The sequence below is a fragment of the Zosterops lateralis genome (genome assembly GCF_965231275.1).
Source record: "Zosterops lateralis genome assembly, chromosome: 3".
Taxonomy (NCBI): Eukaryota; Metazoa; Chordata; class Aves; order Passeriformes; family Zosteropidae; genus Zosterops; species Zosterops lateralis.
The window spans coordinates 89,850,811-89,868,336 of record NC_139764.1 but is presented as its reverse complement, the minus strand read 5'-3'; the positions used below and the strand labels follow the sequence as shown (position 1 = coordinate 89,868,336).

Genomic DNA, 17,526 nt, shown 5'->3' with positions numbered 1-17,526 from the left:
TCTGTGTGTTTGGGTCCGTGCCTTGTTCACCTGCTGAGAGGTGGGGGTCTCTGTTTGTTGGCAGGGAGCCCCCAACAACTCTGTGGCACACAGTGCACACTCACCATGTCACATTTACTGTGAAGGAGGGGGCATGTTGAAGCGGAAGACAATTTGAACTGGTAGTTTCTGCTTTTCCAGAAGTGGAGATGATTCACCCTACTTGAATACTCTCTTCTCTGTAAACCTGTATCTACATTCTGAATAAGGTTTTGGTAACCTGTATTTTTTTTTTTCATGGTCAAAGAGAGAATGCCACCTTTGGAAACAGAGTATTGGAAAATGTGTATGCTTGCTCGGTTTTCAAAATTTTCAACTCAGTGAGTGTCACACCAATCCCTCTTGAATTGCAGGCATTAGAAGAGCCGACCAAACCTGCTAGTGGGACTGAAGGCACTGCTTTGGACACTCATTCAGAGGTAGTAATGTTATTTAGCTTTCAGATCTATATTTGCAAGCAAAAAGCAAAGTTTAACTGAGTGGTCCATCCTCCCTTTACAGATGTGCTCGCCTGCCCAGCTCAGACAACAAACAGAAGAGTTGTGTGCTGTCATTGATCAAGTCCTGCAGGACCCCTTGACTATGGTAACCTATCTGTGTGGAATGGACTTACTCTCTTCCTTTCCTTTTGTCTCTTGTCATTGATATGTCCATTCTCTGTTGAAAATAATTTTCCAGCGCCGGTGTGAGTCTTCTCCAAGTTTTCTGCAGATGAGCACAGAGTCAGATGTTGGCAAGGTAGGTCAATAAGCCCTCCTCCACAGCAAGTGTTGTTTTCAAGCAATTATAAAGGCAGGCAAAATCAGTAGACACTGCTGCAACAGTAAGACCAATGGCAACTCAAAGCTGCAGCTGAGAAATGCAACACCAGAAGTGTTTGGTGGTCAAAAAGCATGGAAAGACTGAATTGTAGCCCTGGATTCAGTGCAGTCTTTCCTGGAGGATGCTTTCCTGAAGTCAGGAGGAGATTTATTATGAAAGAGAGAGAGTGTATTAAGGCTTTAGAGACTACAAATCTCTCACACCATATGGCAGGGTCTCTGGCCTCCCAGACTTCATTCCACCCATATGTCCTTATTACAAAGCAACCACTGTTTCTAGCTTTGATGGCTGGAAGCATCTTTCAGAACATAGGGCTTTTTTCAAGTTCATTATTTATTTTCAAATAATGAGAGTATTAAATTAATAGTTGGATTCCTCTGAAGTTCTGATTTCAAGTCTCACCACTCCCAGAAGGAGGATGCCTGCAATATCTCTTTCTCCTGGATAACTAGGAAACAGGTAGTGAGAGGAAGGATTAATTTTCTATTTCTAAACTTCTGGTTTCATTAAGTTATACTGATGTGCCTTCTGGGTTCAGAAGGATGGCTACTCTAGGGAAGAAGGTCTTGTATTCAGTTTGCTCCAGGTAAATTTAAGTTACTCACTGTAGCCATAGCAAAGTAAAAATGGCAGAAATCCAACGAAAAATGGGAGGAAAGGAATTTCTGGCAGATGAACTCATCAAAAAGTTAATCCATTCAAAATATCCTGCTGAATGTCCAGTCCACAAGGCAAGAATAGGTCACAGGTCCAGCATTTCTCAGTGGCTATATTGATTATACAATTCAAATTTAACTTTTGTTTTTGAAATTACTTCTGTCAATCAGCATGCAGTGGTGGATTGGACTCCAAGAGGCTGAAAGACAGAAATGTGATAGCAGGAGAAGGATGGGCAGAGAGTCTTACTAAGTATGTTTTCCAACGCCTGAAGAATCTGGAATGGTAAAAATGCTGCTACCAAGCTTAGTTAGAGTATCCAAAAACCACTTCCTTGAACAATTGAGAATGGAAGGCATCTTTTAGCAGTCATGAAATCAAATCAAAGGGGGCAAAAGAAGAGCTTAACAGGATGTAGCATAGGGACCAAGCTAAAAGTGGTGATGATCTCAGAATGAGGTCAGAAAGTGCTTAATAGAGGGTAAAAGTAGGAAGACACAGACATGGAAGAAAAAGAGATCTGATAAGTAAATGCCTTGGTATTGTCATGGATTAGTAAAATTAAAGCAAATTCTTGCAAATGAAAGCATGGAGAAGTAATATTTTGTATTTTGTGAGCAAATATAACTTCAATTTCATGGGGCAATGATACCTATGGCTATCTAATAATGAGCATTTTTTTAATGAGAATTATCGTATTAAATGCCATCCTCAATAGAGCAGGATCAATGTTTTTGAGCAGTAAAATTAAGCAGTATTTTATATAATAAGCATACAAGCAAAACTTAAATATGCCTTAGTCTCATGTATGGTGTGAATCTTTCTGGAAAACGTAAGTTTTTCTGAATTTGAGCAATTAATAAATTCTCGGAATGTTGAAGATCTCTTGGAGTTACCATTCAGAGTAACTCAATATATTGATTATATATCTATTTGTTTTTTTACAAGATGTCAACAACACTGCAGAGAGCAGCTGGGCGTGAAACCAGATATGTAAGTACTTCTACAATTGCTCTATATTTTGCTTGCAAAAACACTTACTTTGTCTACTCCTAAACAATCCTGGGTGAGTCTGAACAAGCATCTACTTGTGATATCAGATGTTGACTAGCACATAGACAGTGCAGATATCAGATAGACAAGCACATATAATACAGTGCTGGCATTTGAGACTTGAGGTGTCTTCCCACTGTAATAAATCCATCCCTCCTGGAGTCTCTTCACTGCTGTATCTGTTGATAATTTTACCTGTCTGAATATGACATTAAAATTAATTTCCTCACTCACTTCTTTGTTGTTGTTTCCTTAAAGCCTGGGGCAAGAGTTCAGCTGTTTGGTAAACAGACGATTATGGGTGCTGAAGGGTGCATTTCTTTGGACTCAGCCTGAACTGTAGGGGACTTGCTTTGGTAGAAGTCCTGTAGTTCTTGCTTATCCTTCAGAATCTGGGGTTGATCCAAACTTTGCTTTCCAAGATACAAAGCTGTCTTAAAATCCAAAGTTTAGGTGAATTGGAACTGTTTTGTCACACACACACATTCCAACATATGATGAAATATCTATATTGAGTCATTTCTTCAATTATTGAAACATTAAACCCAATTAACATTTTAATTCTCTCTAGCATACACAGTTACTGCAGGTTCCACATTTTACTTGCAACTCATTTAGTAATGTGGTGAGAATTCTCAGCTTACTATTCATCATTCAGCATTTCTATTGAACCTCAAATCAAGGCAGTGCTGGCAAAGCAACAGAGGTTTCCCAGTTTTATGCCAGCACAATGCTTGACTGATCAATTCAATCTTGCCTCTTGAATGTGGCAGTATGCATATTTTATTGCATACTGTGATTTTTGCTTGACAGATTGTGCTGGCTCATACCAATTAGGAAGAATAGCAGAGGAGAGCTTTTTAATGAAATAAAAGAGTGTACTTCAGAGGTAGTCTTTGAGAACAGAGTGTATTTAATAACACTCTAGTGCAAATTTCCAGCTCCCAAAACTGGAATAAGGACATATACCATAAATTCAGGCACCCAGCTTAGCGAAGCTAGGGGTGGCATGGAAAATTGCCCTTACAAACACTTTTTTTCCCATTTCCACTAGAACTTTCTAGATGAATGAAACAAATCAATATTAAAAAAAAATATTGGGGAATAACACAGAGGTTTATTGGAAGGCTAATCTTTCCTATAAATTGTACAGATGTGTTGAATTTTTTGAGTGTCAGGAGACAGACTGGGGTCCCCAGGCTGGGCTGTGGTGACTGAACTTGATGGGTCCAGGCTGTCCTATACTCTGCCATTACTGTCCTCTGCAGCAGTGTCCTGAGGGATGTATCAGGTGTCTATAATAGCATAGGTGCATCACAGCTCTTTCCTCCTCTCTTGCTCTGCTTCCTTAGTAGGATATAAAAAGGCTATTTCTGCCCCAGTTAATAATCCAGGCTGTGGTTTGTCCTCTGGCCATTAGGGAAAGGGCACACAGAAGTGGTTTTCCATAGAGTTATCTTCTTTTTGTATTTATGATGTCTAATATTGAGTTGCTTGTCAAAATGTTGCTTTGAGGGCATTTTTGGTTAAAAGAGAAGCTTAAATTTGTTTATGAGTAATACTAAAGTATAATTTATAACCACCACATGTAAAGCTATATGTATGCACACATGGTAATATTGCTAATTACTTCAATAGGTTATATAGAGTAGTAGAGAAGTATGTTGAAATAGCCTGCCATTTAATAATTAAAATGTTATAGATTTGTCTTGGCCTCAGCTACCTTTTATCTTCTCATGAACTTCAGAACCTTTTAAGGATGTAAATGATTGTATAAACAACAAGGGAGTATATTAAAAGTATGAAAACTAGCTTCAGTTTATAACAGCTGACAACTAAATGCTACAATTGTAATCTAACAACTTTTAAAAATGTATGTTTTTTGATATGATTCCATGAATGATTTAATAATAATGCATCTCTGTTGGCTTTAAGGATGATACTGCTGATTTTTAATAATAGTACAATGATTCTCTAGATAGGAATTTCTCATGATTAAGTGGAAAATGAATGTCCATATTATTGACATACATGCTTAAGTAGGATTGTTCTCGTTCTCCTACTGTAAAGTGAGAAAATGTTGTGAGGGTACTCAACCCAGTACTATTCATAATGTTAATAACATTGATGATGCAAATTAATAGACAACGGCAGGCTCAGATTAAAAAAAAATATTTAAATTTCAAGATTAGATCAAGATGAAAAAAGGAAATTTTACTGCACTTGGAAAAAAGAACCCCTAAAATCTTAACAGGCATTTGATTATATCTAGAAATAAACTGGAAATGAGAATGTTTTGTATTGCCTCATACCACTGCATTAGTGGGAAAAACTTCTGTAGCTAAGCTAAGCCTAGTGCTATTCCTGGATTTTTTTCTGTTATCAATATAATCACAAGGATATTGCGTATAATACTGTATGTATTCATCTTTTTTGCAGGCCAACCTTTACAAGTCGGTGCCTATAGTAACTGAGAGTCAGCTGGTATGTATAGCGCAGATGTGATACGCCGTTTTTCAAAGTTAGCACAAGCACAAATTTTTTATTAATTATTTGCTTTCTTAGTGCTTTGAAAAAACTCCAGTCAATATCTTTTTACAAAGCTGTATTGCTTCTACAGAGCTGTACTGGGGTTTTTCTCTGCACTGTATACACACCTGTTTTAAGTAGCTATAAATCCTGACATTACTTGTAAACCATGGGCCAAATGACAAACAACAGAGTCACACTGAATCTTGAAGTGTCTGACAGCAGTAGAGTCAGCTGCTGGTTCTTGGACTCTTTTAATATTCCACTTGTACAGTTTTGTTTAAATGCAAAAGGATTCTAGCATCTGTTTTCTTCTTATACTCTGTTTTACATCGAAGCTGCTTGAATGGGTGAAAAACAAGAGTAAGGTCAAGTATGAAAGGGAGATTATATATCAGATGTTCATTTTAGCTCTGATCACAATTTCATCTTGTTGGAGCCAAAATTTCTAAAGAAGAGTCAGAAGAGAAATCATGGAGCCTTCACAAGTGACACTGACCACTAATGAAAGCTTAGGAAAAAAAGGAGATGTGGATGAATTTTTTTCCCTTGTATTTCAATTAATGGAGTCTTAAGAACTCCCGAATCAATTTCTACTCCTAGCAATCTTTGACTATATATTCTTTAATGATTTTTTAGGATTACTTTTTGAATTTTGTTATATTTTAGTCTTTGTAGCATTCTCTAGCAATAGGCTTTACTTTTAAATTATGCATGGTGCAAAATAGTACCTTATTTCTTTGTTTTCCTATGACTTGACATCAGATGACTTTCAGTTCTTTTACTGTATTAGCAAATAATTTTTCTTTCTTCACTTTCTAAATAACATCAACTTTTTCTAGGTATTAACAATAATACCTAGACCTAATGATACCAGTCATCTCTGTTTCATGTAGAAAATTAAAAATTACTTGGTCACTCTTTGAAAAGTATGGACACTGTCCCATATCACTGATGATCCTTCTTGTCTTTTTCTATATCTTTTTCAGGTTTTTGTTTTTGAGATTGGGAGTCTAAAACCATAAACTGCTCTTGTATTGCTCTGAATACAAAACTTTCTATTTACATGAGGATGTGAGAAGGTCTTTATTGCTATTTCTATTTTTTCTTAATGATTTATAGTACCTTATTTAGCTCTTCTTACTTGTTTTGAGCAGCAAGCCAATCTTTGCACAGAATGATACACAATAAAGTCAAGATATATTTCCTGAGTAGTGAGAGCTGAGTTCACAGCTGATCAGTTCATTGGTGCATGAGCATGAACAAATTTAGGATGTAGTTTAGTTTTTTGCTGTGTAATGTATCCATGGTGAATTCAGTTATGTTTCACCTGCCTTTTATCATTTATTCATTCAGTTTTGTAAGATCTCTCTGTAACTCTGCATCAATATTTTTAGTCCCCTAATTAGTATTACCAGCAAACTTTGTTGCCTTACCAGACATTCTTTTATGTCTGATCTGTATCCATAATTCAAAGCCCAGATTCCCAAGCAGATCTTTGGAGAACTCTGTGACTTTTTCTACCCTGCTGCTGTGAACAGGGACACCTTTAACTAGACCATGTTGCTCAGAGCTCCATCCAACCTGACCAGGGTTGGGGCATCCACAACTTCTCTGGGCAACCTGTTCCAGTGCCTCACCACTCTCGCAGTAAATAATTTCTTCCTAATACCTAATCTTAGCCTGCCCTCTTTCAAGCAAATCCCCCTTGTTCTATCACCGATGGAATGGGGTTGCAACTGGGATCTAACCCACCAGTTTCAGCAAGATCTCAGGGGCAACCAATGTCATAATAACAGGGCAGAAAATTATAGGTGAACGTGCCCATACATCTGCCAATGTTCAGCCTTCTGACTTTTCAGACAGATACTATGCAAGGTTCATTTTCATGCAAAAATACCTTTTGTTCCTGAGGGAGAGTGGCCCTCCATGCTGCCTATAGAGAGGCACCCGGCCCAGCCTGTAGCTTATTCCTAATTGTGCACTTGCTGACCTGGGCCAAACCCATGCCAGAGAATGCCCTGGTTCAGCATCACTGATTAAGGGTCAGCTCTGGAAATTGTGTTATGGCCCTTTGTAGTTTGCTGAAAGTTCTGTACACCTATGATGACAGCCCAGTGCTACCACAGCAGCCTTTACCATTTTTTGATATTGTTGTAGGAAGACCAACAGTTTCCTTGGCAAAACTTAGTTTTAGATCTCAGCATGCCAGCTGTGACATTTGTCATCAAAGAAAGAGTTCAAGTTCTTAGTTTTGGATCAAAGATTTTACGTAGCTTGTCAGGGTGCTAATAAAGTGTTTAGAATTCTGGTTGCTGGCTGGTATCTGTCACTCTTTTAGCAGACATAAACATATGACTCAGTCAGCACTTGAGTACATGATGTTGTTTAGAAAATGCTTCTTTAAAAACATTTCTACTACATGCTTTTGGAAGAGGTTTCTTACAAAAGAGGAGTAGCTTATCCTTGATGGTTTCAGGTACCACAATGGACTTTTAATTGCATGGTTACATGGTGTGGAGGAGTGCCAGAAGGCCACATGTCCTATGCATAATAATGACTTGATAACAACTGTACCTTTCTTTTTAAATTTATATTTACCTTTATGTTGAAATCCAGACATTTTATGGATGCTTTTCAGAAATGTTGATAGAAAAATAAGTATTTTTTTGGTGAATCCTACAAAGATATAGTAATGAACTATGAACCATAAATTCATTAAATAAGCTCTACATCTTTGAAAAAGTTGATCTTTGTAATGAAAATATTTTTGATGTTGCTTGACAGTTACTACTCTTAAAAAATATTAGTATCACTGCATGGCTGATTTTTTTGCTTTAAGTTGAATATTTTTCTTGATGAGACAAATGAAAGGGCCCCAGTCTGTGGAGAGGAGATAGAGTAGAAAACACAAATCTAAGGAAAGATATTTTGCTCTCTGGGCCTTGCTGTGCCAGGGTGTGTTGGCCTCCTGTCTGCCTCTACTGCCTTCACCTCACACCCTGGGCTGTGCTCTGCCCTTTCCCAGGGCTGAAGCAGAGCACAAAACACCCTCTGCACCCAATGGATATCCCTCTTGCCTTTTCCTTGCTGGATGCCTGCGGATCTTGTTTTGAGGTGATCCATGACTCTGTTTACACACTACGTCCAGCAATCTTAGCTGCATCATTTTAAGCTTACTTTGATAGACAGTTTTTCCAGACTGACTGATGAAGTGTATTGCTCTTATTAATAGGCAGGATGATGTTATTAAGTATACATACTTATTTATAAATAAATCTAATAGTGAATCTATTATTCTCTGCATTTTTATACCAGCTAGATACTGAGGATGGTGAGTTGTGACAATACTTATTTCTCAGTCCCAACAGGGCAAGCTGCCCCTCTGTGCTGCAACCACAGAAGGAGCTCAGCAGCACTTCTGTTACTGACATAAGTTGTGACAGAGACCACTTATTTTCTATGGGTTAGTCATAACACAGGAGAATACAACTGACTCATTAAAAAGTTTGAATTCAATCACAGATCTTCAAAGACTTGACTACTTTTAAAATTCTAGTGAGAAAGTATACTTTTTCTTTCTTTTTTTTTTTTGCTCACTGAACATGTGTATTTTAAAATTATCCCTTAGCCTTCATTGAGATTTAATGCCACAATCCGTCTTGTCAGATTTTACTGTAAGAATAATAATAAAAAAAATCACAGATATACTAAATTGAGAAGTTAATAGTCAAACTTTTTTGCTTGACTGGTTGCTAACCAAGGAATTTTTTTCTTGATGATATAATCCAATTTATCTGAAATGATGGGTACCACATATCCATGCTGAGCAAATTCTCTAAAATTGTACATTTCCAACTGAACCCTTAAAGACACTGTCACTCTGTCACCGAGGTGAGTGGCTCTAGTGCTGGCATGATCAGCAGTGGAGCACTCCAGTGGTGCACATAGAGGGGGTCCCAAGACAGGGGAACCTTAGAGGGAGCTGGAGAGAAAAATTGGCTAGATGGCCAGGCTCAGAGTGGTGGTGAATGGAGTTAAACCTGGCAGAAGGCCACAAGGGGTGTTCCCCAAGGCTCAGTACTGAAGCCTGTACTGCTTAGTATCTTTATTGATGATCTGTTTGAGAGGATTTAATGCACCCTCAGCCAGTTTGCAAGCTGTTGATCTTGTGGGTAGAAGGGTTCTGTGAAGAGGGATCTGGACAGGCTGGATCAATGGGACAAGGCCAACTGTATGAGGTTCAACAAGGCTGAGTGCTGGGTCGTGCCCCTGGGTCACAACAACCTCATGCAGAGCTATGGGCTGGGGACAGAGTGGCTGGAAAGCTGTCCAGTGGGAAAGGACCTGGGTGTGCTGGTCAACAGCAGCTGGACATGAGCCAGCAGTAAGCCCAGGTGGCCAAGAGGCCAATGGCATCATGGGCTGTATGAGTAATAGTGTGGCCAGCAGGAGCAGGGCAGGGATTGTCCCCCTGTACTCAGCACTGCTGAGGCCACACCTGGAGAGCTGAGTCCAGTTCTGGGCCCCTCACTGTGAGAAAGACATCGAGGGACTGGAGTGAGTCCAGAGAAGGGCAGTGGGGCTGTTGAAGGGTCTGGAGCAAGTTCTGTGACGAGAGGCTAAGGGAGCTGGGGGTGTTTAGCCTGGAGAAAAGGAAGGTCAGGGGAGACCTGATCACTCAAATGGCTGAAAGGAGACTGTAGCGAGGTAGTGATAGGACAAGAGGAAATGGCCTCAAGTTGTGTCAGAGAAGGTTTATACTGAACATTAAGAAATATTTCTTCAGGCTGCACAGGGAAGTGGTTGAATCACCATCCCTGGAGGAATTTAAAAGGTGTGTAGATGTGGCTCTTAGTGAGCCACAGCCCTATGCATGAAGCTGTAGGTTCACTTTGCAAAAACACATCTTGAACTGTGCTGACTTGTATGAGGCATTATCTCAGAGAAACTCCAGATAAATGGCTGTGACAGCCTTTCCTCACAAATTTGTGTTTGTGTGCGTTATTGAGAAAAAAATTTACTGGTGGACTTGGCAGTGGTAGGTCATTGGTGGTACTCTGTTACCTTTGAGGCCTTTTGTAATCCAAACAATTCTATTCTGCACTTGTATCATTCACAGTACCTGAAATCAGTAGTATGTCTCCACTTTTTGGTACTCTGTCTTAAAATTCCCACTCATTAGACATAATATTCTGCAGGTATTTAAAGGATGTGTAGATTGAGTACTCAGGTACATGGTTTAGTTGTGAACTTAGCGGTGTTAGGTTTATAGTTGGACTCAATGATTGTAAGGGTCTTTTCCAACCTACGTGATTCAGTGACTCTATGACTCCATAAAATACAGCATGCAATCACTGGTGTTACTCCCCAGTAAGACTTTTCCTAACATGCTTCTGCCTGGGTGTAAGATAACAGGATCACAGGTTGTCCTTCCTTGTTTCACAGTTACTGTTTTGAGGAGCCCAGTGTGAAAGCAGATGTGTGGCTGTGCATAAAGTGTGACTTGAACTTATCAAGCTGCAGCTGAACAGCCATAAAAAAACCCAGCCAGCAAAACCCACAAACCATTACCTGACAGCTCAATAGCTATTTTTTGTCAGTAATAAACATGATGAAGTTCTGTGCCCAAAAGCAGCTCTCAGCACTTTTGCCCATTATTAGTATTGGAAGTAGTCCAGTCAGCATGACACCTGAATAATTTTGGTGGTGAAACATGTCATTAATAAATTTTTTTAAAAATATAATTAGTACAGCCTCACCAGAATTGACTAGTCTAACAAATATTCTGTAAATTGTAAGGTATTTTATGTGATTCTTCTTCCATCTCTTTTCTCCTGGGTGTGCTCTGGGTCAAGACAAAACCTGGTGTCATTCGTCCCGTGCTGGTGAAAGGAAAGAGTGCACAGCAAAAGGAGGAGCCCTATCAACCCAATCCTTTTAAAAAGTACCTTGAAGAAATCAGTGATCAAAATATTGAGCAGGTGAGTAGTTCTCACTCTGAAGGATTTTGTAGCCTCAGCTAGTTTCCTTAAAAATTAAGGAATAAAAACAGATCCTTGTTTTGTCCTGATCTCTTTCTTTAAAGTTAGATGATTTCCCAGGGGGCACCTGGCTCCTAAAGGAAAGTCTTCAAGCTGAGATGGGCAGCTGGGCTTTCTACAGGAACATTTTTTTCTGGTGGTGTAAAAACTTGTATGTTAAGGAGAGGACCTTTTCATGAAGTCTGTAAGAAACATTGTAAAAAAGAGGGTTGAATTCCTGTGCTTCCCTGTCAAACAGATGCCTAGCTCATATCTACTAGAAAATGCTTCCTTCATCTGAGGCCCAGACCTGAATCCTCACTGAAAAGAAATGACAGCAAGGACTAGGCAAGATTTACAACTTCCTCTCCCAGGGAGATTGCAGAGGATCCCCAGTGTGTTTCTGTTTCACTTCCAGCTCCTAACTCCCCCAGGTCTATATCCATGTCCCTCCACAGACTGAGGATACAGTTCTACCACATATGATGGGCAGCCTGTGGGGCAGCAAAGATGCTGTCTTCTCCCACAGCCCTCTGTGTGAAACTGTAGGATCACTTTTCAAAAACACATCTTGAACTGTGTTGACCTGTATGAGGCATTATCTCAGAGAAACTCCAGATAAACGGCTGTGACAGCCTTTCCTCACATGTTTGTGTGCTTTATTGGGAAAAACACCTTAAATATGATACACAATCTGAATGTCCCTGTAAGAGTTTGTTATTAACCTATGCAGTATGTTCTGAATTTTCCATCTGGAGAGAAGTAAAATGAAGCAAATAGTCCTTTTGTCAGACGTGATGCAAATAAAATGCCTTACTAATTGAATTTCTCTTATTCCTGTGCCTCTCCGCTCACATTAGTCATTTTAGCAATGGCAGCCCTATCTTCTTCCTTTTTAAAGCAGAATTTAATTAAGAATTTAATTTTAGCTCCTTCCATTCCTCTCCATAGCTTTGATTTGATGTAGAAGTATCCAAGAACTCCTCAAGAGTACTGCAGCAGTACAGAGGAAAGTAATTGTGGTATGAGTATGTTCCAGCAACACAATATGGGTGGCATCAAAAGGTTTCCACAGAATGTATAGTTTATATAGATTATAAGAAAAAATGAGTAAAAATACGGATTTACAATTTGACTTTGAATTTTTGAGGTTGACTGTGAATATTTGAGTTCAGTGACTACAGGAGAGTTGACAGTCAGTTATTCATGCTATAACTTACTGAAAGCCTTCTGATGCCAAGGTACTGTGCTGCCATTTTCCTGGGATGAAAGAGTGGGACAGTTATCTGGACGTGTTGCTAGAGAGCTTTTGCCCTCGGCCACCTCAGAAGATTCTTTCTGGGAAGGCAGGGGCAGTTCAGACCTCCCTTTCATCAGGGCTGGACACTGATTATGCTGGCTGTAGTTTTACTGATGAAAGGATTGTGTAATCACCAAACTTCATATTTTTAGACAAATACAGACCTGGGGTTATTGCCAGAGCTTGAAGCATTATGACATTTGAAGCTAACTGTGGAAACCAGTCAACTTAAACTTTATAAATTACTTGTGGCACATATTACTGAAACACTGACAGCATAAAAAGTCCAACATTGTTGTTGTTACAACAGAAGGCAAAATGATTTTATATAAAAGCTACATATTAAAATGAACAAAACCAATACTGCACTGTCTTTAATAGATGGAAAAATTAATTTCACAATTAATAGGTTCAGTTTTACTTCCTTTATTTAAATGAATTATGTTGTACACTTTATAGTACTAATAAATTGGTATTTTTGTCCTAAGCTAAGTAATATTACAAGTTGCTGTAAAATATTGTTATTTTAGAAGATCGTAGTTAAGACATCTGTGTTGTGAAAAAAGAAGTAGTGATTTGTATTCAGATGGATTCACTTAACAGAAATTGGTTTTGTTTGTGTGAGTAATGACCATAATTCTCATTGTGGTCTCATAGAATAATTAATAGTATAAAAATACGCAAATCTAGGGAAAACACTAAGCTGCTGAACAAGACAGCATATGCTCTTAATTTCAGCTCCTGCCTCCCAGAGTGGATTCATGGTGATGATATTATATCCCTTGTGGGATATAATAGAAGGAGACTTGGATGCCCAAGTGAGGATATTCACAATCATACAGCACCTGTGAAAGTTTCCTGAGGGGTTTTAGTGCCTGTAGGAAGGCTGCAGCACTGACTGTCAAACTGGGCTTGGTGCCAAGACAGTAGCTTGAAAATTGCTCTGGTTGTCTCTAACCTTGGGTTTTTTAGCTTGTAAAAACTAATGACTCATTCTCCCCCTTCACCTGCTCTCAGTAAAAGTGTTTTTTGCTGTATGGTGGCTGACTTCCAAAGAGGGGTAGTTCTTCCTACTGATATTCCCCCCAAACTGGGTAAATTTACTGCTTTCATGGGGTATAAGAGCTGGGAATTAAAACTAGGAGACTGAGAGCTAGGCATTCTGCTTTCTGTGGAAGAGCCAGTGCTAATCTCTCCTCAGATAAGAACTTAGCAAGCATTGACTGTGGCTGTGGGCCAAAGTGCTCATACTGTTAAAAATTTTCCTTGTTTTTCTTTGAAGATTTTCCCAATCATGCTGGGGGCGTTCAGCTCTTACATTTCTATTCTTTTCCTCTCTCTGAGTTTTCTTTTCCTTTCTTTCTAATACCGTTGCCAACAACAACCTCTCTAGGTAATGTTGCTGCCGCTCCTCCACCTAGCACATCTTGAAAGGACAGACCCTTTCAGACTGCATCTTCAAGGAGGGTAGAGAGGAGATGAGATTTCAGATGGTATCACTTTATTAATTTATCTCTTTTGATATTTCTTACACCTCTGCAGTACCTCCCTGCCCTGCCAAACCTCTCAGTGTGACACCGAGTGCTGGTGACTATGTGGGTGACATTCAGTTTGAGACATAATGATGCAGCCAGCTGTAACTGCTGACCTTCAGCCTCACATCCCTCTGTTGAGCACAGTGTTTTCTGCACACCGCAGAGTAGCTTGTTTGCTTTTCATTTCATTAAGAAATGTTGCTATGTGGAAAAATCTGTCCTTTAAAATAAATAGTAGTTTTTCCTTTAACAGGTAGAAGATCTCATGCAGATAATCCAAAGTAACTAACAGAGAAAAAAAATCTGAATTAGTAAATATCATCTGGAAAGGATGTAGTTCACCTCACAGATATATTTCATCATCTGTGTTCTCATTACAGTGTATATAGATTTACACTCATGTGCCAATAAAATTTAATAAAGAAAAAAACCCAGTTTATTTTGGCTTTTTTTTTCATGTTAGCATATGCTGCCACTTTTTATTTATTTATTTATTTATTTATTTTTACCTGAGGGCCTATACAACTGGTATTACTATTACCTAGTGGATAACCACCTTTCAAACACTTTTTACAGACACAGTGTAATATTTTTTAGGTTCCAATCCAACAGAATTAAGGTTACCATATTTTTAGATGCCGTTACTGGAGATTGTATTTTTCCCATCATGAGAAAGAATTTTTTTCCTCTTAGTTCATTAGTTCCAGGAATTTTCTAAGTATGTTCCACTTTGTTCAAAAAAGAGCCATGAAATACCCTGGAACTGGATATAAATCTGTACCAGTGCTGATATGACAGCTTTATGAAGATTTTAATTTGAAATTGGGGAAACAAAATTTTTTTTTGAGGAAGATTAAGCATTTTGTTACATAATTATATAAAATGACTCATAATGAATATTAGAGAATTCATGTGCTTGCAAATATTTATTAGCAGGAATGTTTACAGACCTCTTTGTCATTTAAAAAATAAATTACTTTGGGCAATGGAAGAGGAAAGATAAGGACGAACTAAAGAGACATTAGCTACATTTGATGTGGACCTGTGTGACCAGTTTGCAAAGATTTGTCATTAATAGAAGCAGGACTGGTGCCTTTGAAGAGGCATGGCAGGAGGCAAGGCTGCCGTGAAATGGCTGGTCTGCCGCCGGGCTCTGATCCACTGTTTGCTCATGCTCACTCGTCTGGTGGGTGATGCATTAGCTTCTGCTGGAACTAATCACAGCTCTTGTCACAAATTTTCTGGTTCTTTGGCTCAAAGGCTCAGCACGGTGGAATTTCCAGTCTAGACAGCCAGCCAACTGGGTGAGAATCCAGGATGTATTGTGCCAACAGCCTTGACAAAATCTAAGTGCAAGATGTGTGCCAAAACCTGGGTATGCCTCCTTGACTCTATCCCAAATATTTTGAAAATCTCTTCTTAAAGAGGATTTTATCCTTTAGTCACAAAAAGAATATATATATTGGGTTTTCTTAACCAGAAACACTATTAACTACTGACAACTTAGAGCAGCAAAAAATATTGTGTATGTACCTTCACTGGTTTAACACTTGAATGTCTTAAAAGTCTTGTTGGAGTCTTGCTAAAATTCCTGCAGTGCTCCTGCTCATATACAAATAGAGCTGTTTTTGCTGGTTTTGTACCTTTGACACTTTTTTACATTGGTTTTGTTCCTGTTTCGTTCCTGTTTCGTTACACGATCCCAAACACAATCATTTTATCCTAGCACAAGATCCTTCAGGGATTTCCTTTTTTGTCACTTGAGCACCTGTTGAGCTGCAGGAAGAGATGCACTGGACCCCAGTCAAAGGATAATCGGTTTAACAGGATATCTACTGCAGGTTTTTGTGTGTGCACTTTCATGCTGATGAAAATGCTTAATCAATTGTATTGGCATGAAAGTTCAGTGCCTTTCTTGGTTAACCATCAAGACCAATGAGACACAAAACCATGCAAGACAAGCACTTTGCTTTCTGCCCAACTTCTACTTTTGCACCTATTAATTTTTTTCTGTTACTTTTCCTTTTTTCTTCATTTTTTTTTTCTTCTTCATCTCCTACACCCCTCTCTATCCAATGAAACTGATCTCTCCAACTAAGCCCCTTTTGTGTCCTCCATCCATCTCCCTCACTGACTATCCAAACCCTGGACCTTTCATCCACTTCTCTTCCATTGTGTGTGATGTCCATGAGAATCCTTATAGCCCTTACAGACACAACTTTTTGTACAATGAGGTGAGCATCAAGTATACTGTGATTCAAGATCATTGTAGGCTGTTACCCTTTTAATTCTAGGCAGAATTCAGCTGAGTCATTAGGATTCAGTGCTGGCAAGTGCTATGAGAGCTGCATCTCAGATGAGCCTGTGTGTCCAACTTCCCCAGAGATATCACAGCTTTTCCTTTCCTTGACACAGCTCGTGTTGGCTCTTGCTTTCTCTAGACCAGCTAGGACAGGCTCCACTCTTCATTCAAACTATTTCTTCTCTAAAGCAAAAATTATGTGTTTCATCTCTCATGCTCAGATTAGTTTTAACATTTATCCACACTAAAATAATGGGGTATTTCTTTTTTTTCTTAGTGATTGAGCGAAAGGAGACTAATCTGAGAGAAATACAGACTTTTCCAGTGGCTCTGTCATCCTGACAAGCAGTTTTCTCTTGCCAGTACAAGGTGAATGATGTTATTGCTGACATTTTTATCTTCTTTGAAACAGCATTGGAGGGTTTGGACAAAAATCTCTGTAGTCCAGGGTGTGTGGGTAACAGGGCTGGCTAACGAGCTTTATAAGGTGAAAATTGTGTCCTGTGCCTTAACTGAAGTTTTTTTGATGAGCAGCTGACACAAGGTGTTTTACAGTATCTCAAGAGAGTCCCTGCCCTAGAAAAGCATCACTTGTAGAAGCTCATAAAAGATGCTGTTTGGAACATCTCTGATGCACCCCTTCTATTTCCTCTTTCTCTAACACAGAATCTGGCTGCAAATGATCCAACCTTATTTACAGGAGAGACTATCCCACTCTGAGATGTACAGTGTACTTAGTTTGGGATGCAAAAGGTTAAAAATGTAGGCATTGGGTGCTGTTTCTTTAGGCTGTGCCATGGTTTTCTCCTCAGGGGAAGTATGAGGGTGAAATATGTGTCACTAGTTTCAGGCGCACCTGATAGGGAGTCAAGACTGCTTTGGAAAAATTCTCTGCAGAGAATACATGTTGATCAGCAACCAGACTCTAAAGAAATACCTGGAAATGCCTTTCTCTCTCCGTGCTAGATGCACAGTTTAGGTTAATAGGCAATGTCAACAGTGTTTCATATTGGTCCCTCCCATCCTGTGGGATTTACAGAATTTACCATTTTACCCACTTATGAGGATGAACCAGAACTAAAACTAAAACTAAAATCAACCTTCCATTCTGTCTTTGAGACATCCTGAACAAAAGCACCTTTTCACATCTGAGAGACTGGTTTAAACAGAACAAAAGTTCTGTTTAATTTTTTTACTGAACTGGGCTGACGTATTTACTTAGGCAGAGAAGATTTTATAATCAAATATTTTTGACAAGTTTCCTGG

General features: G+C 39.0%; 1 protein-coding gene across 6 annotated transcripts in view; it reads left to right on the top strand.

The window, feature by feature from the left end:
* Positions 1-17,526, top strand: part of MLIP (muscular LMNA interacting protein) — a 105,796-nt gene that overhangs the window by 68,946 nt on the left and 19,324 nt on the right. For 4 of the 6 annotated variants that reach the window (XM_083856636.1, XM_083856640.1, XM_083856639.1 and 1 more), the window contains 6 exons: positions 393-458; positions 541-624; positions 718-777; positions 2,467-2,511; positions 5,011-5,055; positions 10,959-11,084. In XM_083856636.1, coding sequence (XP_083712762.1) covers positions 393-458; positions 541-624; positions 718-777; positions 2,467-2,511; positions 5,011-5,055; positions 10,959-11,084 — 426 coding nt within the window. Of the gene's footprint in view, positions 1-392; positions 459-540; positions 625-717; positions 778-2,466; positions 2,512-5,010; positions 5,056-10,958; positions 11,085-13,965; positions 14,097-14,211; positions 14,331-17,526 lie in introns of those variants that run through there. The other 2 variants (XM_083856637.1, XM_083856638.1) reach the window with 2 other exon arrangements.